The 22,635-nt window shown below is 39.9% G+C and overlaps 2 protein-coding genes across 9 annotated transcripts; both read right to left on the bottom strand.

Moving 5' to 3' along the window:
* Nucleotides 1–502: 502 nt before the first annotated feature.
* On the bottom strand, nucleotides 503–13,279 carry vmp1 (vacuole membrane protein 1). Of its 8 annotated transcripts, none has more exons than XM_026298966.2 (12): nucleotides 13,093–13,279; nucleotides 12,453–12,627; nucleotides 11,989–12,133; nucleotides 11,624–11,714; nucleotides 11,146–11,256; nucleotides 7,629–7,796; nucleotides 7,208–7,339; nucleotides 5,243–5,323; nucleotides 4,919–5,035; nucleotides 3,601–3,662; nucleotides 1,880–1,979; nucleotides 503–1,550 (listed from the first exon to the last, which is right to left on the bottom strand). In XM_026298966.2, the coding sequence occupies exons 2-12, from the start codon at nucleotides 12,529–12,531 to the stop codon at nucleotides 1,407–1,409; spliced, it is 1,230 nt and encodes a 409-aa protein (XP_026154751.1). In that variant the 5' UTR covers nucleotides 12,532–12,627; nucleotides 13,093–13,279; the 3' UTR covers nucleotides 503–1,406. The 8 variants fall into 8 exon arrangements, with proteins under 8 accessions (XP_026154751.1, XP_026154754.1, XP_026154757.1 ...); XM_026298969.2 differs by having other exon boundaries at nucleotides 12,453–12,560; XM_026298972.2 differs by having other exon boundaries at nucleotides 11,989–12,121; nucleotides 12,453–12,560; nucleotides 13,093–13,277.
* A 611-nt stretch (nucleotides 13,280–13,890) lies between these two features.
* npat (nuclear protein, ataxia-telangiectasia locus) lies at nucleotides 13,891–22,476 on the bottom strand. Its single transcript, XM_026297967.1, has 17 exons — nucleotides 22,287–22,476; nucleotides 21,963–22,081; nucleotides 21,794–21,854; nucleotides 21,618–21,690; nucleotides 21,468–21,508; nucleotides 20,663–20,905; nucleotides 20,455–20,530; nucleotides 20,243–20,366; nucleotides 19,818–19,909; nucleotides 19,596–19,671; nucleotides 19,353–19,449; nucleotides 19,115–19,231; nucleotides 17,467–18,852; nucleotides 17,220–17,320; nucleotides 16,884–16,977; nucleotides 15,393–16,741; nucleotides 13,891–14,663 (listed from the first exon to the last, which is right to left on the bottom strand). The coding sequence occupies exons 1-17, from the start codon at nucleotides 22,321–22,323 to the stop codon at nucleotides 14,583–14,585; spliced, it is 4,167 nt and encodes a 1,388-aa protein (XP_026153752.1). The 5' UTR covers nucleotides 22,324–22,476; the 3' UTR covers nucleotides 13,891–14,582.
* Between the last annotated feature and the right edge of the window lie 159 nt (nucleotides 22,477–22,635).

Genomic DNA, 22,635 nt, shown 5'->3' with positions numbered 1-22,635 from the left:
AGCCAACACCAGTCTGATAAGCTAGCTGATGGGGTGGAAAGGGGTGTTGAAGAGTACACTACTGCAAATACCAAAGGGGGAGTTGATTCACAATCTGGCATTGACCCAGAATTTAGCATGTTTTGGACGGAACAGATCAACACAGGCAGCATTTGGAAGACAGGATGGTGGTGAAATTGCAAAGCCTGAACCAGCACAGAAAAACGGATAGAACATCCAGATGAAGATCACTAGAAAGCAAATTCATCTGCAACTACTAAGGACATAATTCCACTCCTAAGATTTACTAAAAATATGTAAAATGTAGTACTGCCAAACTCTTCACTTACCTTAAAGATGATCATTTCTAAGGGAAAATTCTGCATTAGCCGTCATGATGGTTATAAAGTTCTTAAATATCACAAGATTATAATAGAGCTTCTCAGGATAAAAAAAAAAAAAAAAAAAAAAAGTTAGTTTCTTCCTACAAGAGAATATAAAAAAGACAGACTCAGACTTGAAAAGCAGTGCCATGATTTACATATTTTATATATGATCTGATCAAACCGTTAGCCTAAATGTACAGAGTAAAAATGGGACTACTTAGCTGAGAGTACAATGTCACTTTACAAATGATATCACCTTTTCTTTTGTGTTTTGGTTCAAGTTGACTCATGTCCACACAGACTATTAGAATAGAAATACATCTGCACATATTTTCAAAAAGATATTAAGATATTTACACAATGTGCAAACCATCAATACCACACTGTTAAGTTGATATTGCTTTTTTCTCCACCATTTAAAAATAACAGTTCCACAAACAAAATAAGACAAATTGGTCTTACTGTTTAACTGGACCAAAAACATGAGGAAAATTAAACCCTGAAAAGAAAGACCATCCATAGCAGTTATCTTGGCAGCACACTGTACAAACAAATAAGCTTCCATCAATACATAAATGTTACAAAATTAAATAAAAATCAAGTCTATAAGTCAATAACTATATTCAAGGGAAGTTGGGCCTTCCCAGCTTGCATAAGGCATAGCATGATGGGTGCTGCCGGTACGCAGCTGTCACCACCAAACCACTGCTTTACTTCTGAGGTCAATGAATGGGTTAATTTAAACGTTAAAGTAACATGTTAAGATCAACAGCATCAATCGCACTACACACACTTAGAGTGAGATGAGAAGGGGAACTACAAAACCTAAAGAAGGACAAACAGTAAACAGCACATACATCCTTAAAAGCACACACACTATCACACAGTGCCTTTTAATTTTTTTTTGGAGGCTTCAGCCTCTGAGAATGGATGAAGGTTAGGTTTATTGTTAAGTTGTGAGTGGCTGGGGCTGAGTGGAGAGCTCTCAGCAGCAGCAGAAACACAGTCACTGTGACGCTTTTGTACCACTTTGTCTCGCCATCACTTGGTTTTCTCCTCAGAGTGCTTCTGCTGCTGCAGCCTCTTAGCATAGCTCTGAGCCATGGAATTGACGATAGAGATGACAAAGTAGCAGACCATGACCAGCACCACCTTCTCAAACACCCATGACAGCCAGTTCTCATCCTGGAAATCCAAAATTGGGGTGGATGCACTATTAATTACCATCACACAAGCACAATGTAAAACAAATCCTGGCATCACAATAAAAAGAAAAAACTCTGCCTATTTGCAGAATTAATCCCAGACTGTGCTAAAACTAACCAGAAGAAGACAGATAAAACCAACTGCTTCATATTTACTGTGAATATATTAGCATCATTGGCTCCTAAGGCTTAAGGTTTTTTGAGTTAGTCTGGAAATAGGTTATCAATGACATAGTTTGTCCACCAGAGAGCAATGACAATTACTTGGTATATATCCTAATAATGAATTAAATATAATAACGTTCTTACTGCTGGTGCACTTCCTCCAGCATGGTGCAGCTTGTTCCTCTGTGCTTCCAGGTACTGCCTGAAGGGCTTCTGGAGTGCTGGTCCTACTTTAGGCACAGACCTGGCATCACATCCACACAACATGGCAAAGGAAAGAGACAAAGGCGAGAGGGAAGAACAACATTAAATCACTTACCCTTATAAACATCCTTCCAAAATTGTAGCCTTTTGACTTAGAATAATTATTCCCTATAAGAGGCTCAGAGAGCAGTTCATGAAGTCTTCTCTTTCCCTGAACACTACTGAAGGTCCTCAGTGAAACACCAGTCTACTGGCATCCTTGTTAACTGCTGCTGAAGGCCACATCCTACATGTGGGTCCTATGGTGGAGCTTCCACCTCCTCTGCTTGTCACTGTGTACAACAGCAGGCAGCAGAGAGGAATGAAACACAAAGTCCTCAGTCCTCCTTTTATAGTGCTTAGCTCTCTATAGGCGCCTCTGTCAGCCCCTTCAATCAGGAAATGAGTCGACATGACATGATGTCATCACCTTTACCACCACACTGCCTTCTGGGTGGAAAGACGTCTAATCAGGGCGTGCTTATGTCCATATTAGGTAGCGTGGATTAGCTCACCAGGGGGTTAATCATAATGAATACCATTTTATCAATTCATGCCACATACATGTAGAGTTTTACCATTTGGTAAGCAGCAGTAGCACAGTTTGGAGGAAATTTCTACATGATGCTAAACTTATCATTATCATGAAAAGAAAAATATACTGCAGGCTGCAGACATTCACACACCCTACCCACTGTATAAATTCAATTCCATCCCCAGTCAGGACATAAACATCTTGTCTAGACTTGACAAGACTAAGCAAACTCATGAGAGACAAAACTCAAGAGAGACAATACTCATGCGAGACAATTTACCCAGTCACTTTAAAAAAAAAGTGACTGGGTAAATGCTGATTAAAAATAAACAACCAGTTTTTACTGACTCATTCCTGTTATCTCCCAACTTACATGCAAACATGTATACACACACAGCAAATCCCCCAAAAACATCCTGTATCAGCAATGAAGCATCATTTGCACGCATCACAGCGAGTCACCAAGGGCTGCCTGAATTTCATGGGAAAGAACATTGAACCTTTTTGTTTTTATCGAGAAGAAAAGGACTGATTCAGGTCTAAACATGGTGCGGACGTTACCAACTACATGTAAGTGAACATTTGACAGCCAATACATCAGTTTAAAAAGAAAAAAAAAGCACAAATTATATTGTGTAGCCAATTCCACCACATAAATATTTTAATTAAAGCTAACATTTGGGGTGCTATCTAAAGCACCTATAAATTACTTAAAGATGACAGTCACAGAAAGATCGTGCCTCCCGCCTCGCTGGGCGAACGCTCAGTCACAGCTGAACATGCTGAGTCAGATCAACATGTTCGAATGGGACCTCACATGCCTGACCACCAATGCTGCAGAGATGGGTTTCATGTGGTGGGAAAGAAATACCTTTGTGTGGAAAAATGTAAAATGCGTGCACGTACACCGACGCAATGAAAGCATTTGTTCATACAGGATTCCCAATCAGTGGTCAAAATGCATCTGAAAATGTTTACAAATGCACTGAAAACCACAAGACCAGGGGAAAGACAATGGCTCCACAAAGTACCTGATTAATGCAGGCTTTCAAACACAAACACACACCACACACACACACACACTTACCCAATGAGTGACACCATTTGCTCCACTATATGCTTGCTGAAAGTGATGATAACGAATAGTTTCTGTAGGAAAATCAGAAAGAAATTGATAAGTTTTATAACCCAATAATTCACATTCAAAGGTATATGACAAAGCACACCTGAGAAAAATTTTTATGCATAAATAATTCATAGCTTTTCAAAGTGTCTTTAAGAAACACATGGCAGACACTGATATGCAGATACAAATTTTGATTCTTAATTTTAGCAGCACAACTGGAGGAACTTAAAGCCACATCTGTCAGTGTCTACAGACACACTAATTACTAAACTCAAACCTGGCAGTAAGCTACATTTTGGACTGCGAGGGGCTTTGTGTGGTTTGCAAAGCACCTAAGTGGTGGGATCGTGGGGGCAAAACCACAATATTCTTCTCCGGTCCTGAAACCGGTCAGATTTAAAAAGCATGACACATGGCCCCCTGGACAAAATCAGACAGGATGTGACACGTGATGTCCAAGGGGTTCAAAGTACAAGAAAGAAAATGGAAAAGAGAGAAAAAGTCCCCCCTACAGCCTCTTACTGTCTGCTTAATTTCCTTCTCTCAGATCTTATGTCTTAAGTCCACTCTACATCCGCCATAACCCTGCTGCCCGACAGGCCCCTTTATCTCAAAGGTCTCATAGTGAGATCACTGGTCGTACCACCAAGAGATGGATATTTTGTTAAGATACTCAGGAACTCACACACACTCAGAGACAGTTTCCTCCAGTCTAGGCTTATATTAGTCACTGGTGCGGCAGACTCAACAATACACTTCGTAATTAACAGCTTTTTTTGATCTAGTAGCTTCTTTGAGATCTAAACTCTTTTTTACAGACTAATAAGCTTCTTCCATTTCATCCGGAGCTTGTTTATATGGTCTGGATTCATCCCAAAGCTCAAACCAGAATAAGGAATCTCCCAGTGCACAGAGCACAGTCAGAAAGAGTTAACCATAAGTGTACAATTAAGAGTTTCTCACAGTCACCAGCTCATGATCTAAGCGCTAGGTTTGATTTCTCCCACACATTCTGAGGTTGTGGGGATTGCTTAAAGGTAATTAGTCAGCACTGTGTACCTATTTTTTTAATATGAGTGGATTTTTCACATGCTTTAATACACCGTGGACAGAGAATAGTGACATGAAACAAAAGATGAGTAATGTTCAAAGCCAAGTTGCTGCTAAGTATGTGGTATGTGCCAGCATGGTTCATATTAAAAATGAAAGAACATAGTGTACTTTGAGGTGAACTGCTTCTCTGCAAGAGCTGAATAAACCTTTTAGCTTAACTACCAACCTGTATATGCATTTTGATGATGGCTTTCCCAATTAGAGTCGCTCCAAAGAAGGTCCAGAAAGGGACTAGGAAATGGCCGCAGGTTATTCCAGCAAGGTCGAAGAGAGGGTTTGGAATCTGAAAGACAAACACGAGACAATCTTCCTGATTCATAATCTTGACATAAATGACATAGATTTCCCTTATTACAGGTGTCAGTAACTTTTACTATGATGCAGATCTAAATTAGTTGCAACAAATATATAGCGAGAAATATAAAATGCTAATGTTTAATTGCACATCAAATACAGAGTGCTGCTTTACCCAAGGCATATTTCAACTTACTGAAGCACAAGCCAGGATCCCAAAGAATCCCACTTTCTGTACCATATGTTGAACTCCCAGTTTTGCTCTTGTCACAAAATCCTGCAAAAAACATTTGTAAAAACCATTTTAAACACAGCATTGCTGTCAGATATGGATGCATAGATTAGGATATGATTATATTTCTTATTTAAAAAAATCAAATAGTCAGTTAGGTACATTACACTCCTTTGCATCACAGATTTTACATAACACACAGATCTACCTGAACCCATAATTAGGCCTTTCTAAAATAACTACGATGTACTTCTTGCAGATGTGTGGCCCTTAACCAAACAGCAGTGCTGTCTGTAGTCCCTTATAAGAAACAAGAGCCTTGGTGAGAGTAGTGTGGTGAAGTACCAGCTATTTCTGAGCACTGTAACATTTTTGTTTGTTTTGGTGACTGGTGGCATTACAACAAAAAGCCATGTGGTACAAAAGTATCAGGGAACTTTAGATCCATCTCCATCCCTGTGGGAGTGTAATGTCTATGGTTATATGAAGATCATAGCAGATGCAGGAGAGAAAAAAAAGAAAAATAGCAACTCATCAATGTCAAGGTTAAAAGCACTTTAAATGTTAGGTTCAGTTTTGAGAAATAAAGTTCATATTTATTTTAAAATCCTATTTCATTTACTTTTGTATTTAGAAATTTGTGGTGCACATCTGTATTCAGAATTTAGATTTCCTCAGATAAATAAAGTCCTATATGACACAGCATCAAAATTTACAAGTGTTTATTCTTTGCACTGTGTAACCCAATATAGGCTAAGATCACTAAGAATAGTAATATTTTTTCAAATTTAGTGATTAGTGATAGTGTAATTACAAAAATCTCTCCATTTGGTTATATTGTAAACACCTTTCCCCTTTTTGGCTGCTGAAATTCTGTTGGCCTTACTCATTTTTTCTTGACTTGAGAATGACTACAGCAAAGCTTTTAGTTAACAATGGACATGTCCAAGTGATGTCTCTTCACATGTTTAGTGTGACATTCATTCCCATGGTTCAAGTGTCAGAACTTAACAAAAGTGCCTCTGACTCGCCAGTGACACTGCTGCTTAGAGAGCTTCACAACAAATGAACATGTAGGTACAACCTGAATACACTCTCATGATGAAAGACGCGATGTGAGGCTGCCCTCTCCTCAGTCTATTCAACTGTGAACCTGTGAAATGTGAATAAGTGACAGAAACAATGTACACAACTTCTCTGATTTCTGTTCTGTTGACTCAGCATCTGATCTCAGCAGTCTCCAGTCATGTGAACTTAGTTCCTGACAGAACTGTCTGTCATTCAAATTAAAGGCCGGTGAAACAAGGGAAGGAGGGAGGTGGGGAGGGCAGCAGAGAGAGCTAAGCCCGAGGGATGATTAAAGGGGGAGCTGTGCTCAGGGTGACTCACCCACAAACAGACAGATTTACTGGAAGCGTCAGGAGGGAGGTGCTTCACTTAAATCACATGGTACTTTAGGACCAATCACTTGAAAGTGGCTCTATGGTCAGTTGTGTATTATGAAGATGACACCAGATCAGATAAAGCTATATCACACTGAGTGGGTGGGCAAAGTGTAAACAGCTGAGCTAATATGAAACCAGCCTAAGGCATACATACTTCAAGATTCAAGTAGCTGCTGTGAGTTTTCAATGGTAGGTAGATGGTTGACTATGTTACCTAGGTTACCTTTAACACTAAATAAGACAAATTTGGGTTTTTTTTTTTTTTTTTTTAAACCAGTTTGCTTCATGTGTATTATGTGAAGATTCTTCAGTTTATTTAAGGGAAAAATGATCTTATATGTTCAAGTGTCACCATCCAACTTCTAATCAAATGAAAAACACAACTCAGAAAAATATTCTCTGTGTCTCGCCTGCAGACAAAAGAATTCATATTGGAAATGTGTATGTCAGCAGATATGAGTATATATATGTGTGTAGCACTGACCTGAGCCCCCTCAGTCTGCTCAAGCATCTCCTCAAACTCCTCATAGTCTTCATCATCTGGATCAGCTCCTGACTGACGCGCTGCTCTGGCCATGAAATATGGAGGCAGCTCTCCGATGGCAGTGCCTGCACCCTAGACACACACATTTAAAATAGTACTTTTATTTCCCACATTCAAACAGATACAACTATTGAGGTCACCAGCATCATTTTGGATTTGAGACATTCAGTTTGTTTCTGTAAAATAATGAAGTCATGGGCTGTGTATAAATCAAGGTTGGCTTTAGTGTCGAAATGATAAATAATAAAATCTTGAAACTATCCACTCATTCCTTTGCCATTTGCTGCTGGCACGGCCAAATATTCTTTCCATTCTTTAGTGTTGCTCACTGTACTGTCTCTTTATTCAAACTAATACTCACCCACATGCAGGCCTCTAGGCGGACCTTTGACATGATCGAAAAGATGGAGATGCTGCCTTCCACTGCTTCATCTTGGGGACAGACAATCTGATCTGGGTATGGAGGCTCTGGAAAGTCTGTAGAGCCACACTCATATGCTGCCAGGGTTACTGATGCTATGTGAGGACCCTAAGACAGGGATAGGAAAGATGGCCAGGATGAGCTGTGGCAAACACTGTAACTTGATGCAGCCAAGCAGTGGGAAACACAATTCAAAAATCACTCTCATATGGTCACAGGTAAAAAGATATTTTGCATTTAGCTATATATGTATTGTATTTCAACATCCTGAATATTCTTAGCAGCAAACAGAGACTTTTAACTAAATTTAACCTATGCTTGTATGGTTAAACACAACTCATGTGCTAACAGTCATCTGCCCACAAGTACAGACACACAGGAGCTCCAACAGGAGCTGAGTCAGTCTCTCTCTGACAGGCAGGTGATGCCGGGCCAGGTGGCTCTGGTTTGACCGACTCACCTGGCCCACCTGTAACTACATCACAGCTAAGCCATTATGCCCCTATAATGTGAAATGGGCAACACTGTCAGTAGATGGACAGAAGACAATTAGTTGTGTTGACTGCAACTGCTCCCCCACAGAAACTCTCCACCCCACTCTGAGCCTGGGCACACAGAACACAGTCTCTTTCAAACCAAACAGGACTCCACTTTTTTCATGACACAACAAGTCAGTGTTGGAAAGGCTAAGCTCTGTAACCAAAATCTGACAGTCAATACAGTGGCCCTGCAGTGAACTTCTTTGTTCACTCATGTTTTCGCAAGTGGATTTCATCATATACTTACAAGTCTACTTGGCAAAAACACTGTTACTGAACCTGTGAAGGCCCAAACTTCATGACAGTGCACAATAGGAAACTGTTAATGCAACAAACCACATGCTGAGATTTTCTCTGTTTTTACAGCCTTACCAGGAACAGGTCTAAATATGTAAAGGTTACTGGGAATGCGACACAACAGGAAGGGCCACTGGGTAATTAGCATCCCCTTAGCAGCATGAATGAGCTCAGTAAATTTCACGGCCATCTGCACAAACATTTTTACCCGTGGATGGTACAAGAAGAAAGTTATTGGCTGTGTTTCATGTATGTTATGGTTATTGTTAGGTCAGCTCCATCATCACCATAGGGGAAATAGGCTTTAAATAATTGATCTGATCATGGTCAAATCTATGAATAAAGGCAACAATCTCTCTCTTTCTTTAGTCTCAAGTTTAATAATATTCTGATAAAAATCAGGCAACTGGGTTACATGGCAATGACCACCAAAACATCATGATGAATCATAAGATCATACTGGTGAATGAAACCCCCTTTCCCAATAAGCACAGTGATCTCATTCTCTCTATGGGAGTATCTATTAATGCTTCAGGCTTGAGGTGACTGCAACACTGCTGGGTGAGTGTTGCATGAGTGTTGCCAACACTGCTGGTGCTACATGTGAGTTTTCCTTCAAAACTAACATAGGGAGTTTCCTGACTAAGTCTGACCACAACACTGAGTAGGCAGTAGTGATGGGAGCTGCTGTACTGTGTGAACATGAACTAAGCTTTAGTGAGCAAGGGACCAGGAAATAGTCTCCGTATGAGAAAAGGGCTTACATCATGGGGCTAACAATGTAAAGAAGGTGTTTACTTCTCTGTGGAAACGTTAAGAGAAGGTTGCTGTGGAGCTGATCACTATATGCAATGAGGATCACAAAAATTGAGCTATTACTCCATGTACCCACTTTTGTTTGGGAAACACCATTCTGACCAAAGTGGTATGCTGCTTCCTAAACACAACATCCTGAGTAAGCCTCAACTTAAATGGCCTTCTGGATAAGAAACATACAATTATGACATGGGACCTAAAATGGAAGCTGGAAGAAGCCGGAGGCTCCAGCATGAAGGATGCCAGAATATAAATGAGTGAAGAATTAGATCAATGATGCCTGCACTGGTGTGACAGACATTAATGCCATTGGGAAGATGTGGTGTAACAGAGAGGAAGTCAGAAAGGGTACATTAAGTGAGTTGAGCCAGGTTTTAGGTCACAAAATGGATTCTATTGGTGATCAAGTAAAGTTGTTTTAGGTATGTGTCACCACTGCAAAAAGTAAAAGCTGGTGATCATTAAAAACGAATGAGTGTGTGCACCCGGGGAGTTACTGGGACATTGTCTACTCAGAAAGACACCTCCCTCACACAGAAAAGGGAGATATGACGTCACACTCTCAGCAAATCTGCACACTAGTACTCCTACACCCACAATACAAGCCACCGCTAAGGTTTCAAAAACTACCTGGCAGTAGAATATAGTGAAACTACTCAAACCGACACTCTGAGTTCTAAACCCATAAAGGAAGGAATACATGACAATACTGAAAAACAAGAAAGTCACATCTTTTCCCATTATTTCATTATAATGGAAATGGCTGAGTCAGCCGGCCCACATCTGCACAAGTTCTACAGAACAGAAGCCACATCATCAGCCTAAAGTGAACTATTGTGCAGAATTTCTTCCCCTCTTTCATTTTGCTAAATTCTCCTTTTTAACCACAACCAACATAAATGACACATTTCTTTGTGACTCAGTCATACAGTCATTCTGTGACTGAACGTGATGGAAAAATGACACTTAGCTCAGCTTAGACACACGTCTGACAAAAAGGAAAGAGCATGAAGTAAAAGACAGCGAACGTGGAGTACAATGCCATCCTCTGGCAACCAACGGAACAGACACACAAACTTTGACGACACACACTAAAATAAGTACAATACTGCTGGGTATATCTAGAAGAAAACAGCTTGAGGCTAATTTACATATTTTTAAAAACAGCCTGTATTGTAGATAGACATAGAACATCCTGACAAATAATGAAGACAGCTGACCAGATCATGAGTGTTGCCAATTTCTTTTTATGCCCATTATCACTTAGGGACCTTTTGACTGTTGAGATAAGCACAACATGTGTGCTAACTGTCATTTCGCTAGAAATATGGAAATATAGACATACTAGTATCCTTATGACAAAAAGATATGTAGATAATTCAACCTGGATGTAGTTTAAGTAGAAACGTACACAAATTTATTGTGCCTGTTTTGTATATTGCTATTTTGTCTGCATTACATACATGTGCATCAACATATGCTCAAGTGGATGTAAACTTTTTATTTGAAAACAGTATTGTACACAACCTTACACTGTACAAAACATATTAGTTTTGTAGATTCCTCACTTGACCCTTTTTCTGTGTTGCTCAATTTAAAATGGACCTTTCCCTCAAGAGTGACATGGCTTTCTTCTGTTTGAGTATCTTATCACCATCGACACGCTTTCTTAATACAGTACAGCCTCACACTTTTTTCATAGTGGTGACAATTTAAACTGCATTTTCACATGTCGATTGTCTATTGTCCAGGCACACAAAGACATTTTGTGAGAACACATTTCCAGACTGTTAATGTTCTCTTACCAGATAAAGAAGGAAGGTGTGCAGGCCAGTCCCAAGACCTACTGAAGACAGGATCCCAAGGCCTACCCAGTAGGCACACCATAGGAATTTCTTCTCAAGGTACTGAACATACTACAGTGAAAGAAAACATACATCTTCAGTTTTATAAGTTATTTTCAAATATTCTTAACAGTCAGTAGTAATTTTGTTTAGTAAAATTGCATTATACTGATATTTATTACACTTTCAACTAAAGGACTATTTTAAATCTATTTCTAGTATTACAATTTCATATACTTTTATGTTTGTATGTTTCCATGTCATCTCTTGGTGTTTCCTAAACAGTAATGTGATATACCACTACACAGAAGAATTTGTCAACATAACCTTCAGCCATCTGACTCTGATCAAGGGTTACTTGACAACAGTGCAGACAGATTTAAAATGAAGCAACAGTGTTGATTATTAACATCCATAAAACTAATCAGTCAAGCCTTACTTGTTGGTGTGCTCCCTCAGTGGAGTATGCAATGTAGAAGAGAGAACCTAACACCAAAAATAAAAAGACTGTGCCACGTCGCTGCCAAAGCCTGAAGAGGGAGACATGAAAACAAAATTTTCATTATGAAAAACTAAAAAAACAAAAAAAAAAACAAAATAAAAGCTTTCTTATTTCTGTATAATTTCATTAACTTGTTAAATAAACTTTCAGATCATAGTATACACCAGCTTTAGCAATTGGTGTGCAGTACAGTTACAAGACAAATGGGAAAAAAAGTCACTAGCACATGTGAATACAAACACTGTGACCAAACGGATGCACCAGCGAAGGCACACTAGAAAAACCTGTTTTTAACTTCTTACTTAAAAGTCAACTCCTTTAGCTTGATGAGGGTTTCCAGGAGAAAGTAATGCAGTGTGGTGACAGGCTTCCTCCATAACACAAGAGATAGACGCTCCTCTTTAGCCTTCTGTCTCCTCTCTCTTATGGACGAGTCTGAAGAACAAACTGAACTGGAGTCACACTGACATATCGAAACACTTATAACTGCATCAATTATTGGATCCTGTTGAATAGGTGATGCCAAATACATGATACATATGCCATCAATGAGTCTGTGTCTGGTTTTGTTCTAGTTCCAGTGTAGGTCAAACTGTTTGGACCTTTAAAAACTGAAAGGAGCCTAGATGAACCAGCTTGAATGTTTTTATGACTTGAGGTGGTAATTATCATTCTGTGTCATCAGCAATTACACAATCTGAACCTTCAGAGATGGTGTCAGCGTCTCTGCTGTACATGGAAAAAGTTAAAGTTGACCCAAACTAACCTGGGGACTTGCCATTGAGTTTGTCTTTAGCTCTTGCACGTTTCTGAGGCTGTTCACAGCTGGCTCCATTTGCTGCCATGTCAGTCAGCGTTTAGCAGGTCAGGCAGTCTAGGACAAAAGAGACACAATGACAAGCTGACGTTTCCTTCCCTCCGTTGTTTCCCGTCCTATTGGTCTAAGAGAGACAATAACAGACACCGTGAGACTTGGACCATGAAATCCTAATCAGCGCTTCTTAAGCGATAAAATATCTGCTGTCATCAGCATGCCGGGTAACTGAACCTCCAACTAAAGTCGATTATGAAGAGAAATATTATATAAATCAGTCAGACTATGAGAGACTTTCTCACGACAACAACGCACGTATTTAGGAGGAATATCCGTCCTACTGTAGGTCAGTGTGTAATAAGATAGCATGGCAAATGGGTGCACTGTATCATCCACATGCTAGCCGGTTAGCAACATGCTAACAGCTAAGCCTGAGACGCTGGCAGTATCAACATCAAAATAAGGGTTGTTCATTCAGTAACGAGTCGCCTTACGTGTGGGGAAAGATATAAAACAGTTCCTTACCGCTGTGGGGTTACAATAATGACAAAACATAGTATATAACCACAGGAAAATTAAATGAAAATCGTACCTCTTTCCTGTTCTCTTCACCCGGAAACAAACACCGGACGTGTCAAAATAAAATTGTGTGGCGGTTCACCAGGAAAAACTTTTTTCAGTGGGGTTTTAGTAACTCATTAGGGTGAAACAGTCAGTTGTCTATACATGAAAGCGAGGTGCGGCGCAAATATTATATGTGTTTACCTTCAGATTCAATCCACGTGTTTCAACTCGCAAGTGGAATGCTTGTATTGTGAAACACTTGTGAAAACGTATTTCCGTAAGTTGTGTTTTGTGGTCCAATCGGAGGTTGCCAGATTTGCCAACAAAATGTGACAAACGACATCGATACAGTCTGTGCATCAATCACCACACAAATTATATACTTTGTTTTACCACCCAGGTCTCGAGATTTACAACTTGCTGTAAATTACTTATCCGCAGTCTTCCATATTACTATGAGAGGGAAACTGAATTGCAGGGGTAAATGGCTCATTTTCAGACTTTAATTTATTCGAGTCTTTTACGTCCAACAGAGCTTATGACTTTTCAACTATGAAAAACGCAAATATGCTTTTTGAGCTAGTAATTTTGCAAATTTAAAGGAAATTACATTCAGTGAACAACTTGAGCTACATATGCCACAGAAATTCCTCATACCCAGAGTGGTGCCCCATTGTTCATACAGCATATTTACCCTCTTGCATCAGTCAACATATTTTAACAAAGCACACCTGATGTTAAATAAAGCCTCTAAGAGTTAAATGTGTATAGGCTAAAATGTACATTTGAATAGGAACAATAATATATACACACAAGACAGAACAGCTGTTTTTTTAAATTTTATTATAACATTAAATGAAGCCTGTATGTAATTTTTAACACTTGCAGCACTTTTTCACAATGCAGATTTCTGATTCTAGATATTTATATTTACACCACCAGGTAATATCCACATTCCTTTTTTATTTTTTAATTAGCTAGTCTTTTCTGAACATAAAAATCTAATATTGATGAGAGGTCTTCATTCAGTGTTACTAAAATGGTATACATATTACAAAACATGTTTTATGTACCAACCTGGCAGCTGGATTTATACAGAAATCAAGATTTAACTAAAGTCAAATATTGACCAAGGAAATGCTTTGAGTTATTCATTTAAGCAACATGCACCAATTGTGTAGAGGTGCCCCAAAACAAATGTGCAATTCTTTTGTAGTAGTACAAAACAATGATGGTTAAAACAAAATTGAACACAAGGATTACAAAAAAAAAAACTATATCAAAGTGCCATGGTTTCCCTCTGTCTGCTGCATATAACAAGACTTGGTTCAGATAACCCACGCTGGAAAATAAATCAGTAAGCCAAACCAGTCTGTCATTAGCTGAAGGAGACATTGCAGCTTATAAGGTCGTGGGCAAAGTTACTAACACCGGTTTAGCAGATGGCTTGTTCTATTCCTGGAGAGTAACCTAAACCGGTAGTTGTATTGTAGTCTTTCCCCATTGCTGTGTCTGGTTTCACTCATCATAGTGAAGTGAAGACAGGAACTTATCCACATCCAAGTCATGGGGAAAGCAATCCATAAGTTTCTTCCTTTCCTGGAGATATAAACCAAAAGTCAGAATTACATGAAAAAAATACCTACTCTTACCTCTGCCACTTAATTTAATGGCATGGGTATTTATTCCTTGCCATCTAACTAAAAAGTACTGATAAAATCAATACTATCTGATGGACATAATAAAAACTCCACGTTTGTGGCCCGATGTGGCTGTGATGGTGCAACATAGTAAAACACACAAATCTTTGAAAAGAAACAACTCAATTGTTGTTAGTTCTTTATGAGTAGGGTAAAAGTAAAGGCCATATTGCTACCTAAGTTCTTCCATCCAATTTCTAAATTGCTTATCTTCTGCAGGGTGAGCACTGCTTAGTCAGTTTTGGAATATTACTGGAATGCTTAAAAGACAAAAAGAGAGCACATTAAGTCTTATAGTATTCTACCCTAACACTGCACTTACACTTGCAAGTCATCACCAGAGAGAGCTAAAACAATTCCTCAATTCGAAAGACAGATAATCTTCAACTACTCTGATTACTGATTGAGTGCACTTTTCCACAACCCCTGTTGCTGGACATAGCTTTACCCTGCTGTAAAGCTATGCTGCTTTCCTATACCATTTATCATATTAAGTTGAACATATTTAAAGTTTAAACAAAACAGGCACCTTGGCCTTTACAAAACTAACAAAAAATCTCCACTATTTGTTTGAGAAGACAAACATTTTCATAGTTTTCTTACTAACCATAATTTGTATTATACTCACTCTGTCTTTCTTTTTGCCAGGAGATCGTTTTGACTCTTTCTTTGCAGGTGGGCTGCCTGTGGGAGAAGACTGCTTGCGTTTCTTAGCGTTCTTTGAGCTTGTAGGTGACTTTTCTGCTACTCCCTCCTGACGCAAACTGTCCTTCAGTGGAGTGCCTGTCCTTGCAATGGCAGCACGTGAAAGTATCATGAGTGTGTGAGCTGCCATGTTAATACTGTTTTCACTGCCAGCTTCACTGGCAGGGCTGCAGTTGGGGACATCTTGAGCGTTTGGAGGCATTAGATGCTTTGGAGTCCCCTCTCCGTCTTTACACTTCTTCTGTTGGGAAGGGGTCCTCTGACAATCAGCAGACTCCTCTTGTGTCTGGCCAGCTCCAGCAGTCCGAGGAAGACTACATTCTGAACTGCATGCTCCAGGCCTCCTGACTGGGGTGGAAGGACAGTTGAGTCCCTGGATGTCCTGCAGCATCTCAGCTGCCTGTTTGACCAGAGAGCTGGTCTTTGACGGGGCTTTTGTAGCCATGCACTGGGTATTCGCTGAAGACTGTGTGACAGTTGGAGAACCAAAATCTCTTGATGCTATGGCTGAAAGCGTTGATTTAATTTCATTTTCCTTGTTAGCTGTCACATTTGGCATCTCTTGCGAGGTAGTCCTCTTATCTGCTCGCCCCTCACGTGATTTGGCAAGAGGTTTTTCTGTACTTTCTTTCCTGCTGCTCTCCTCTTTGTCATTATTACTTCCTGATTTCAGTGCAGAATCAGAGGACAATGGCCTAGAAGTATATGAATCCTGAGCTTTTACTTCATCATTTCTCTTATCATGAGCGGGTTTCCTGTTTACAAATTTTGACATGTCTCCAGATTCTGGTATTTTTGAAGTCTCAGTCTGTGAGATGTCAACCCTGCTAGCACTCGTGTTTTGAAACTCTCTGTTATGGATGTTATGGTCTTGTTTGCGAGAGTTCTTTTTAAGAGGATCTTTCTGGTGCTGTTGTGAAGAGATGGACTTTTCCACCTCCTTCACCAAACCTCCTCCAGTCTGAGGATCTGCTGAACATCTGACAATCTCCACCCTTCTCTTTGGTTTGTTGCCACCCAATATAGTAGGCTTTCTTCGATAAGCTGGCTGTGTATTGTCTTTTTCAGTTGGTTCGAAAGATTGTGACGTAGATGTATTCGCAGGTGGGGGTGTGGTGGTTCTTGTGGTTGTAGCAGTCTGTGGTTGAACCTCTGCAGAAGAGTCAAAAACTAAAATTCTCCTGTGATTAGAACCCTTCACTGCATCCTGCTGCCCTGTGTTTTCAGACAGCACAGGTGAAATCACCTTATCAACCTGTTTTTGTTCAGTGCCTGAAATTCATAAAATAAAGTCAGGGGTGTAAGGTAATGACATAAGAGCATTAAGTAGAGCAATACTAAGGACACTCTTTGGTAAAAGTTCTTTTTCAGCCATTAGAGCTTCAGGATATATACTTTATATACTTTCACTTACCAGTAGTTGTAGACTGACCGACTGCCACTGTAAGAGGTTTGGGCTTCACAGTTTCTGACTGTGGTACCAGTACTGGGTTTTGTATGGCAACAAGCTGCAATATAATGCAATATCACATTGTTGGTAAGTATTATTGATCTGGACAGCAGACAGTCGACAGCAAATTATCCCCCCTTTATAGAGTAAATCTCAAAATATTCTGATATAATGATAAATGAAAGTTATGTCAGAAAAATCATCAAGAATTGTCTTATTGTGTTAAAAATGTTAGAAAGTAAATACTGGACTGTACTGTACACTTTATTTCTAACTTAACTGCAGATAAAGTGATAGTACCTGATTGGACACCAACTGGACATTACCCACAGTATTCTGTCCCATAACAGAAACAGGAAGCATCATGGGCTTAACAGGTGAGGGGTAGATGACAGCTGACTCTGCGTGTAAAGAACACATTTTTTTTTTTTTTAAAAATACTGACAACCATTAAAGATAATAAATTGATGGGCTAAGTGGTAAAGTGCAAAGTGCCAGAGTGATTCATTGTTAAAACATTTTATGTCTCTTATGTCTCATCTCTTACCAGCGGAGTAGCCTTGAGAACAAGGTGGCGTGGTCACCCCATACTGGTTGGTGGGCAAAGGCTGTTCCTTTGAGACACCAGTAGGTAGCAGTACTTGTCTGCTTTGAGCGTCTGTGGTCGGGGGTTCAGTCACAAAGAAATAACTGGCTGTGGCTCCTTGTAGGGCAGGGTTAGTTGTGTCCAGAGGTAGTTGAATTATGTAACTTTGCTGGGCCTGAGATGTCCCTGTTAAAGGAGATGTGACTAATGCACCAGCTTTACTGCTGCTGAGAGGACTGGCATGTGCCTCAGAACTTTGCAAGCCACTAACCGCCTGTGCTACCTCATCTAAGGTGGTCTTTGGTGTACCAGGGACTCCGAAAGACTTAGCTGGAGAGGAAAGATAGATGGTGGGTATCTTGTCCCCAGAAATGCTGGAAATTGCCTGATTCAAGGCCACATCATTGGATGAATCCTCATCCTGGTTATCACTGATGATGATCTTCAAAGAAACTACATTACCGGAATCAGCTGCAGCCTTGTTTGCTGGGGCACCTGAGTTGGTGGTTGAAAGGTCAGGTGCTGCTGTCACTGGAGCACAGGAGGAGGACGCAGCTGAGGCAGGTGCAGGTGTAACAGTTGCGGAGGCAGAAGCGAATGGAGGCAAGCTAGGTGCTGCTGTGAAGGGTGCAGCAGTGTAAGCTGATGAGGCAGGTGCAGCTATAACTGAGGAATTACTAGAAGCCAATGTGGAGGGGGCAGATTCGAGTGTTACTGAGACAGTAGACACCGACTGAGAGTCTCCACCACTGCATGAAATTGATGTATGAGGTAGGACAGTAGATGGCACTGTGGTGTTGTTCATTTCAACTTGCAAAGGAGACAAAAAAGGAGGTTGATTAACTGAAGAGAATGTAGTAGCAGCTTGCTCTTTAGATTGTTCTGCTTGTTTACACTCCTGTTTTTTGTCCACAGTAGAGGCTGATGTCACTGCTGGAGCAGTAAATGCAGCAGAAACTCCTGATGAGGGAACTGCGGTTGGTTCACTGAGGGAAGTTGGGGTGGACGTGCTGTCCTTTGTGGGAAGCTCCTGAGCAGCAATAATGTCCATAGAAGGGGAAGGTGTATGCAGTTGTCCAATATCCATCTGTGTTACACCAACATGGTTACTGTTGTCTTTCCTGTTGACGTTCACTGGAGTGGTGGAGATACTTCGAGGTTCCTCATGTCTTACTAATAATTTAGCTGAACTATTTTCAATTCTGGATGCTCTGCCACTGGGCCCAAGAGCTGTTTTCTTTAACAAAATGGGAGCAGCAGATTTCCTGGTCTTACGATCTTGCCCAGCTCTTGTTTTCATTGTCTGCTGTGTTGTATCCGAAACATTAGCATCTCTGGGCATAGTGCCTGGAAAAGAAAATAGAAAGTTTAATGATTCAGTTGTTCCTGCTTTTAGCTTTTTTTAATTGTTAACATAATTGTAATGTGAACAACAACAGTTTTCTGCACATTGGTAGGGAAAAAACCCTAAATGGAGTCCAATATGTCTTCCAGGAAAGACTGTCTGAAAATGTGTGCAAATCTCCCCATAACTATCATCTTGACCTATGCAAGACAGAAGCAATAATCAAAGGGGACATCTGCATCTGTCACTGAATTGGAAAAATACCTGGATCATCAATCGGAAAGGGTCTAATTGTAGATGAGGGACCAGCTGTGTCACTCTCTTCTGGGCTACTGCTAACATCTCCATCCCCTGTTTCTCCATCAGCAAATCTGGTTTTATCTGCAAACACAAAACAAAAATGAAAAGACTTTCAGTTGTGCCTTATAATACAAAACTGATAAGAATTGTAATTAAGAAGTCCCACAAAAACAGAATAAGCATAGTAGGTCACAGTAGTTACTGTAATCAAAGAGGTCAAAGAGGGCCTGAAAAGCTGGGTCAGATTCAGTTTGCTCCAAAATGTCGTGGATGGCATCATCACTCATATGTATTTCCCCCTGTGTCAGAAGATTAATGTCATAAAAAAATAATAGTACAACACACAGGAAGATAAGGACAGCTTATTTAACATTTTTTGAGGGAAAAATTAATTATCTTGTTGTATGTTGTTACACTGAAGTTTGTATTGATAGTTCTTCCATACCTGTAAACCCAGGATTTCATCTATAGACTGCTCTGCCTCTACTGTACTTGACTTTGATGTCTGGGGTGTTGGCTCACTGATAGCAAAACAAAGAAAATATTAAAAACCATGTTATATCATGCTCATGTCACAAGTTTGTTACTGGTCAAATGATAAATTACCTATCATATCACCTTAATACACACACACTGAGATGATGCGGACGTCTGACTCAGCACTTACTTTGCAAGGATTTTGTTGATGTTTTCAGCAAGCTTCTCTTGTAATGATCTGTCCCCCAGTATCTTGTCACGTGCATTTTGTATCACAAGTTGCTGTGGAGATTGACATGCATGAATGTATAATTCAATAATCTGCAAAATATGAGTACTTTTAAAAGACCATGCTATTTGTGATTATCTCAGAATACAGATGATATAAAAAGATTCCCATTTCTGGGTGATGACACTTTCTTTTAATATTACTACCCCTGAACTTATGGCATGGAATTCACCATACTTAATCAAAAATGAAAACAGATTTACTTCAGGTATCCTTGTGTAATTCAGCCCTAATGTGCTAAACAAGGTATTTCAAGGGACGAGTGAAACCACTGTCTTTTGTCAAAATGTACTGATATTAAAGACCCAACACAAAGATCTGCTTACAGGGAAGTTCTCATCGACAACCTCTTCAGGTTGGGGTTCTGCATTGAGGCTACTGACAGCCGTAGTGGATCTGCCAGTGCCAGTGGACCCACCCAGAGCACCACTTCTTTTCCTGGGGGTGTCCCTAAAAGCAGCAGTAAAAATTATACAGTTGGCAGGCATTTCACAACAGTGGGCAGATAATAACTAATGTAGCAATAAATCATCATTACCATTTCCGTCGTCCAGGAGACAGTGGGCCTGGATTTAGCCGATTTTCTGAAATAACTATTTGTACAGGTGTATCCTCTGTAATGAACAAAACATTTCATAGCATTTTTGGCTATCAAAACATTCCTTCTAACAAATAACAGGGGCTTTAAAGTTTTGCTTTGGCATAATTTCTGCATGCAGTTTAGTTATATGTTTTATGATACTGACTGGGTGTATTTAGTAATCTGTTGCCATCATGGAGTTGCTGGTGCGTGCCACTGCCAGGAACTGGTCTGAGGGGCAGAGCAGTGTAGCTCACAGGAGTGGAGGTGCCGAGTATACTGGATGAGGTGTGTGCTGAGCTGATGACAGAGCTCGTTTCAGAAACTGAGGAGCAGACCATGCCGCCACCTGAAGCCACAGTCAGGACTCGCTGTCTTGCCATGTTTGCCACTCCAATGCGTGAACGTGCTGCAGTGGACAGAGTCGAGTTCACATAAAAGACCAAAGTAAACCTTGAGCTAAAAGAGAACTATGAACTTTGATTCATAAAATATTTCTGGTTACATGTTACATCAATTTAATTTTAAGAGATAGTGATGCTGATTATTTCCACACTTATAAACTCCACTACAAACAACATATTGACAATTTATTTCAGTTGGTTGGCACATATTAACTGATGTTAGAAATACCAACATTCAACACTTGATTTAACTACAAACTAGCAAGGTAATTACACTATGTTTCTGATAAAGAAAGCAGTTTTTCATGAGGTCAGGTTTTTTTTCCTGCAAATGCATAGAGCTGCACATAAATGCATCACTGCAGCAATTACCTGACACATTTATCTGCATTTTCATACAGACATTTGAAATATGGCCCTTTACTGCTGGTTGTCAAAAATGGCAAACAGTGCTACAGATGTTTATATAGTACTTATGTTCCTTTTGTCACTTATGGATTTTTGTAAATGTAAACTGAATACTAAATGAAAATGGGAAAAAAATAAATAAATAAATAACAGACTTACTTCTCTGACATGCTGAAATAGCAGGTGAATTCTGCATTGACCTAAGAAAAGGTATAGAATTTAACAGAATTGGTGATAAAGGTCTTTCGCAGAAAAAAAGCACTAAAATAGTTTTGTAGTGATTAGGTGATGAAATATAAAAATTGTTACTTGATCTGGTTGAGTGTAAAATCCAGCTTTTTCCACAAGGAGGTCATCACTACTGGTACCTCAAGACAAGACTCTATTGAAAAAAAATGTACATATTAACAACACAAACTGACAAAGGTCTACATGTACAACAAATTTGTTAAATGGACTAATAAGGACAATGTCAGACAGTTTACCTTTTGCTTTTACAGCCACGTACTCATTTAAAATAGTTGTTAGGCTCTTCCCAAAGACAGACTGCGTGGGGAGGGGAAAAACAATGAATCATAAACCAGACACCATCTGTACATTTTTGCACATGACAGCAGTCACAGCTTGTCCTGTCAGAGAAAAAGACACACTTACAAATACACAAGCAGGAATAGTCCCATCTCCTGTGGTGTGTTCAGCATACTCCTTTAGGTTTGGGCTCTCACGGATGAAAGCCTGGCTTGTTGCTGACAGCCCCTCTTCTTGGAGATACCCTGGAGAAGGTTATTCACCAAAACCCAATTAGACACAAACTACAAGAGAACAAAGCTGAAACCGCAAAAGCAAAGATTACCTTCAATATATTATTTATTTAGTGTTGACTGTTAAGAGCTAACGGCTACTGAAGGTTGTTTACGGTTTAGTGTCACTGTTTGCTAACGCGACAGCTAAAGCTTTGCTGCGTCTGAATAGACTTACCCAAAACGAGCCGAGCAACGTCGGAAGGCAGCAACATGACTGCCTGCTGTTGATATCAAAGGCGTAGTAGTGAAGATTTAGCTACATGTTTAGGCAAAAATCTCTCAGAAATCAGTTACAGGGCGTCAAATAAGAAAACAAACGTCGATGACATTATTGTGAGGGCGAACTGCTGCTTACTCAAAAGGCGGGGAACTCAAGCAATGACAACCCGGAAGCATCGAAATAATCCGTCGATTGGAATCTTGGTAGTTGTAGTCCAATCCAAAACGTCTAACTCCACTTTATACTACACGTTGCCGCATACATTTGCAGGACTGCGCTATGTGAAACATGAATTGTACATGAT

The sequence above is a fragment of the Mastacembelus armatus genome, chromosome 13 (genome assembly GCF_900324485.2).
Source record: "Mastacembelus armatus chromosome 13, fMasArm1.2, whole genome shotgun sequence".
Classification (NCBI taxonomy): Eukaryota; Metazoa; Chordata; class Actinopteri; order Synbranchiformes; family Mastacembelidae; genus Mastacembelus; species Mastacembelus armatus.
The sequence above is the reverse complement of the archived record's forward strand: the minus strand, read 5'-3'. Positions and strand labels throughout refer to the sequence as shown.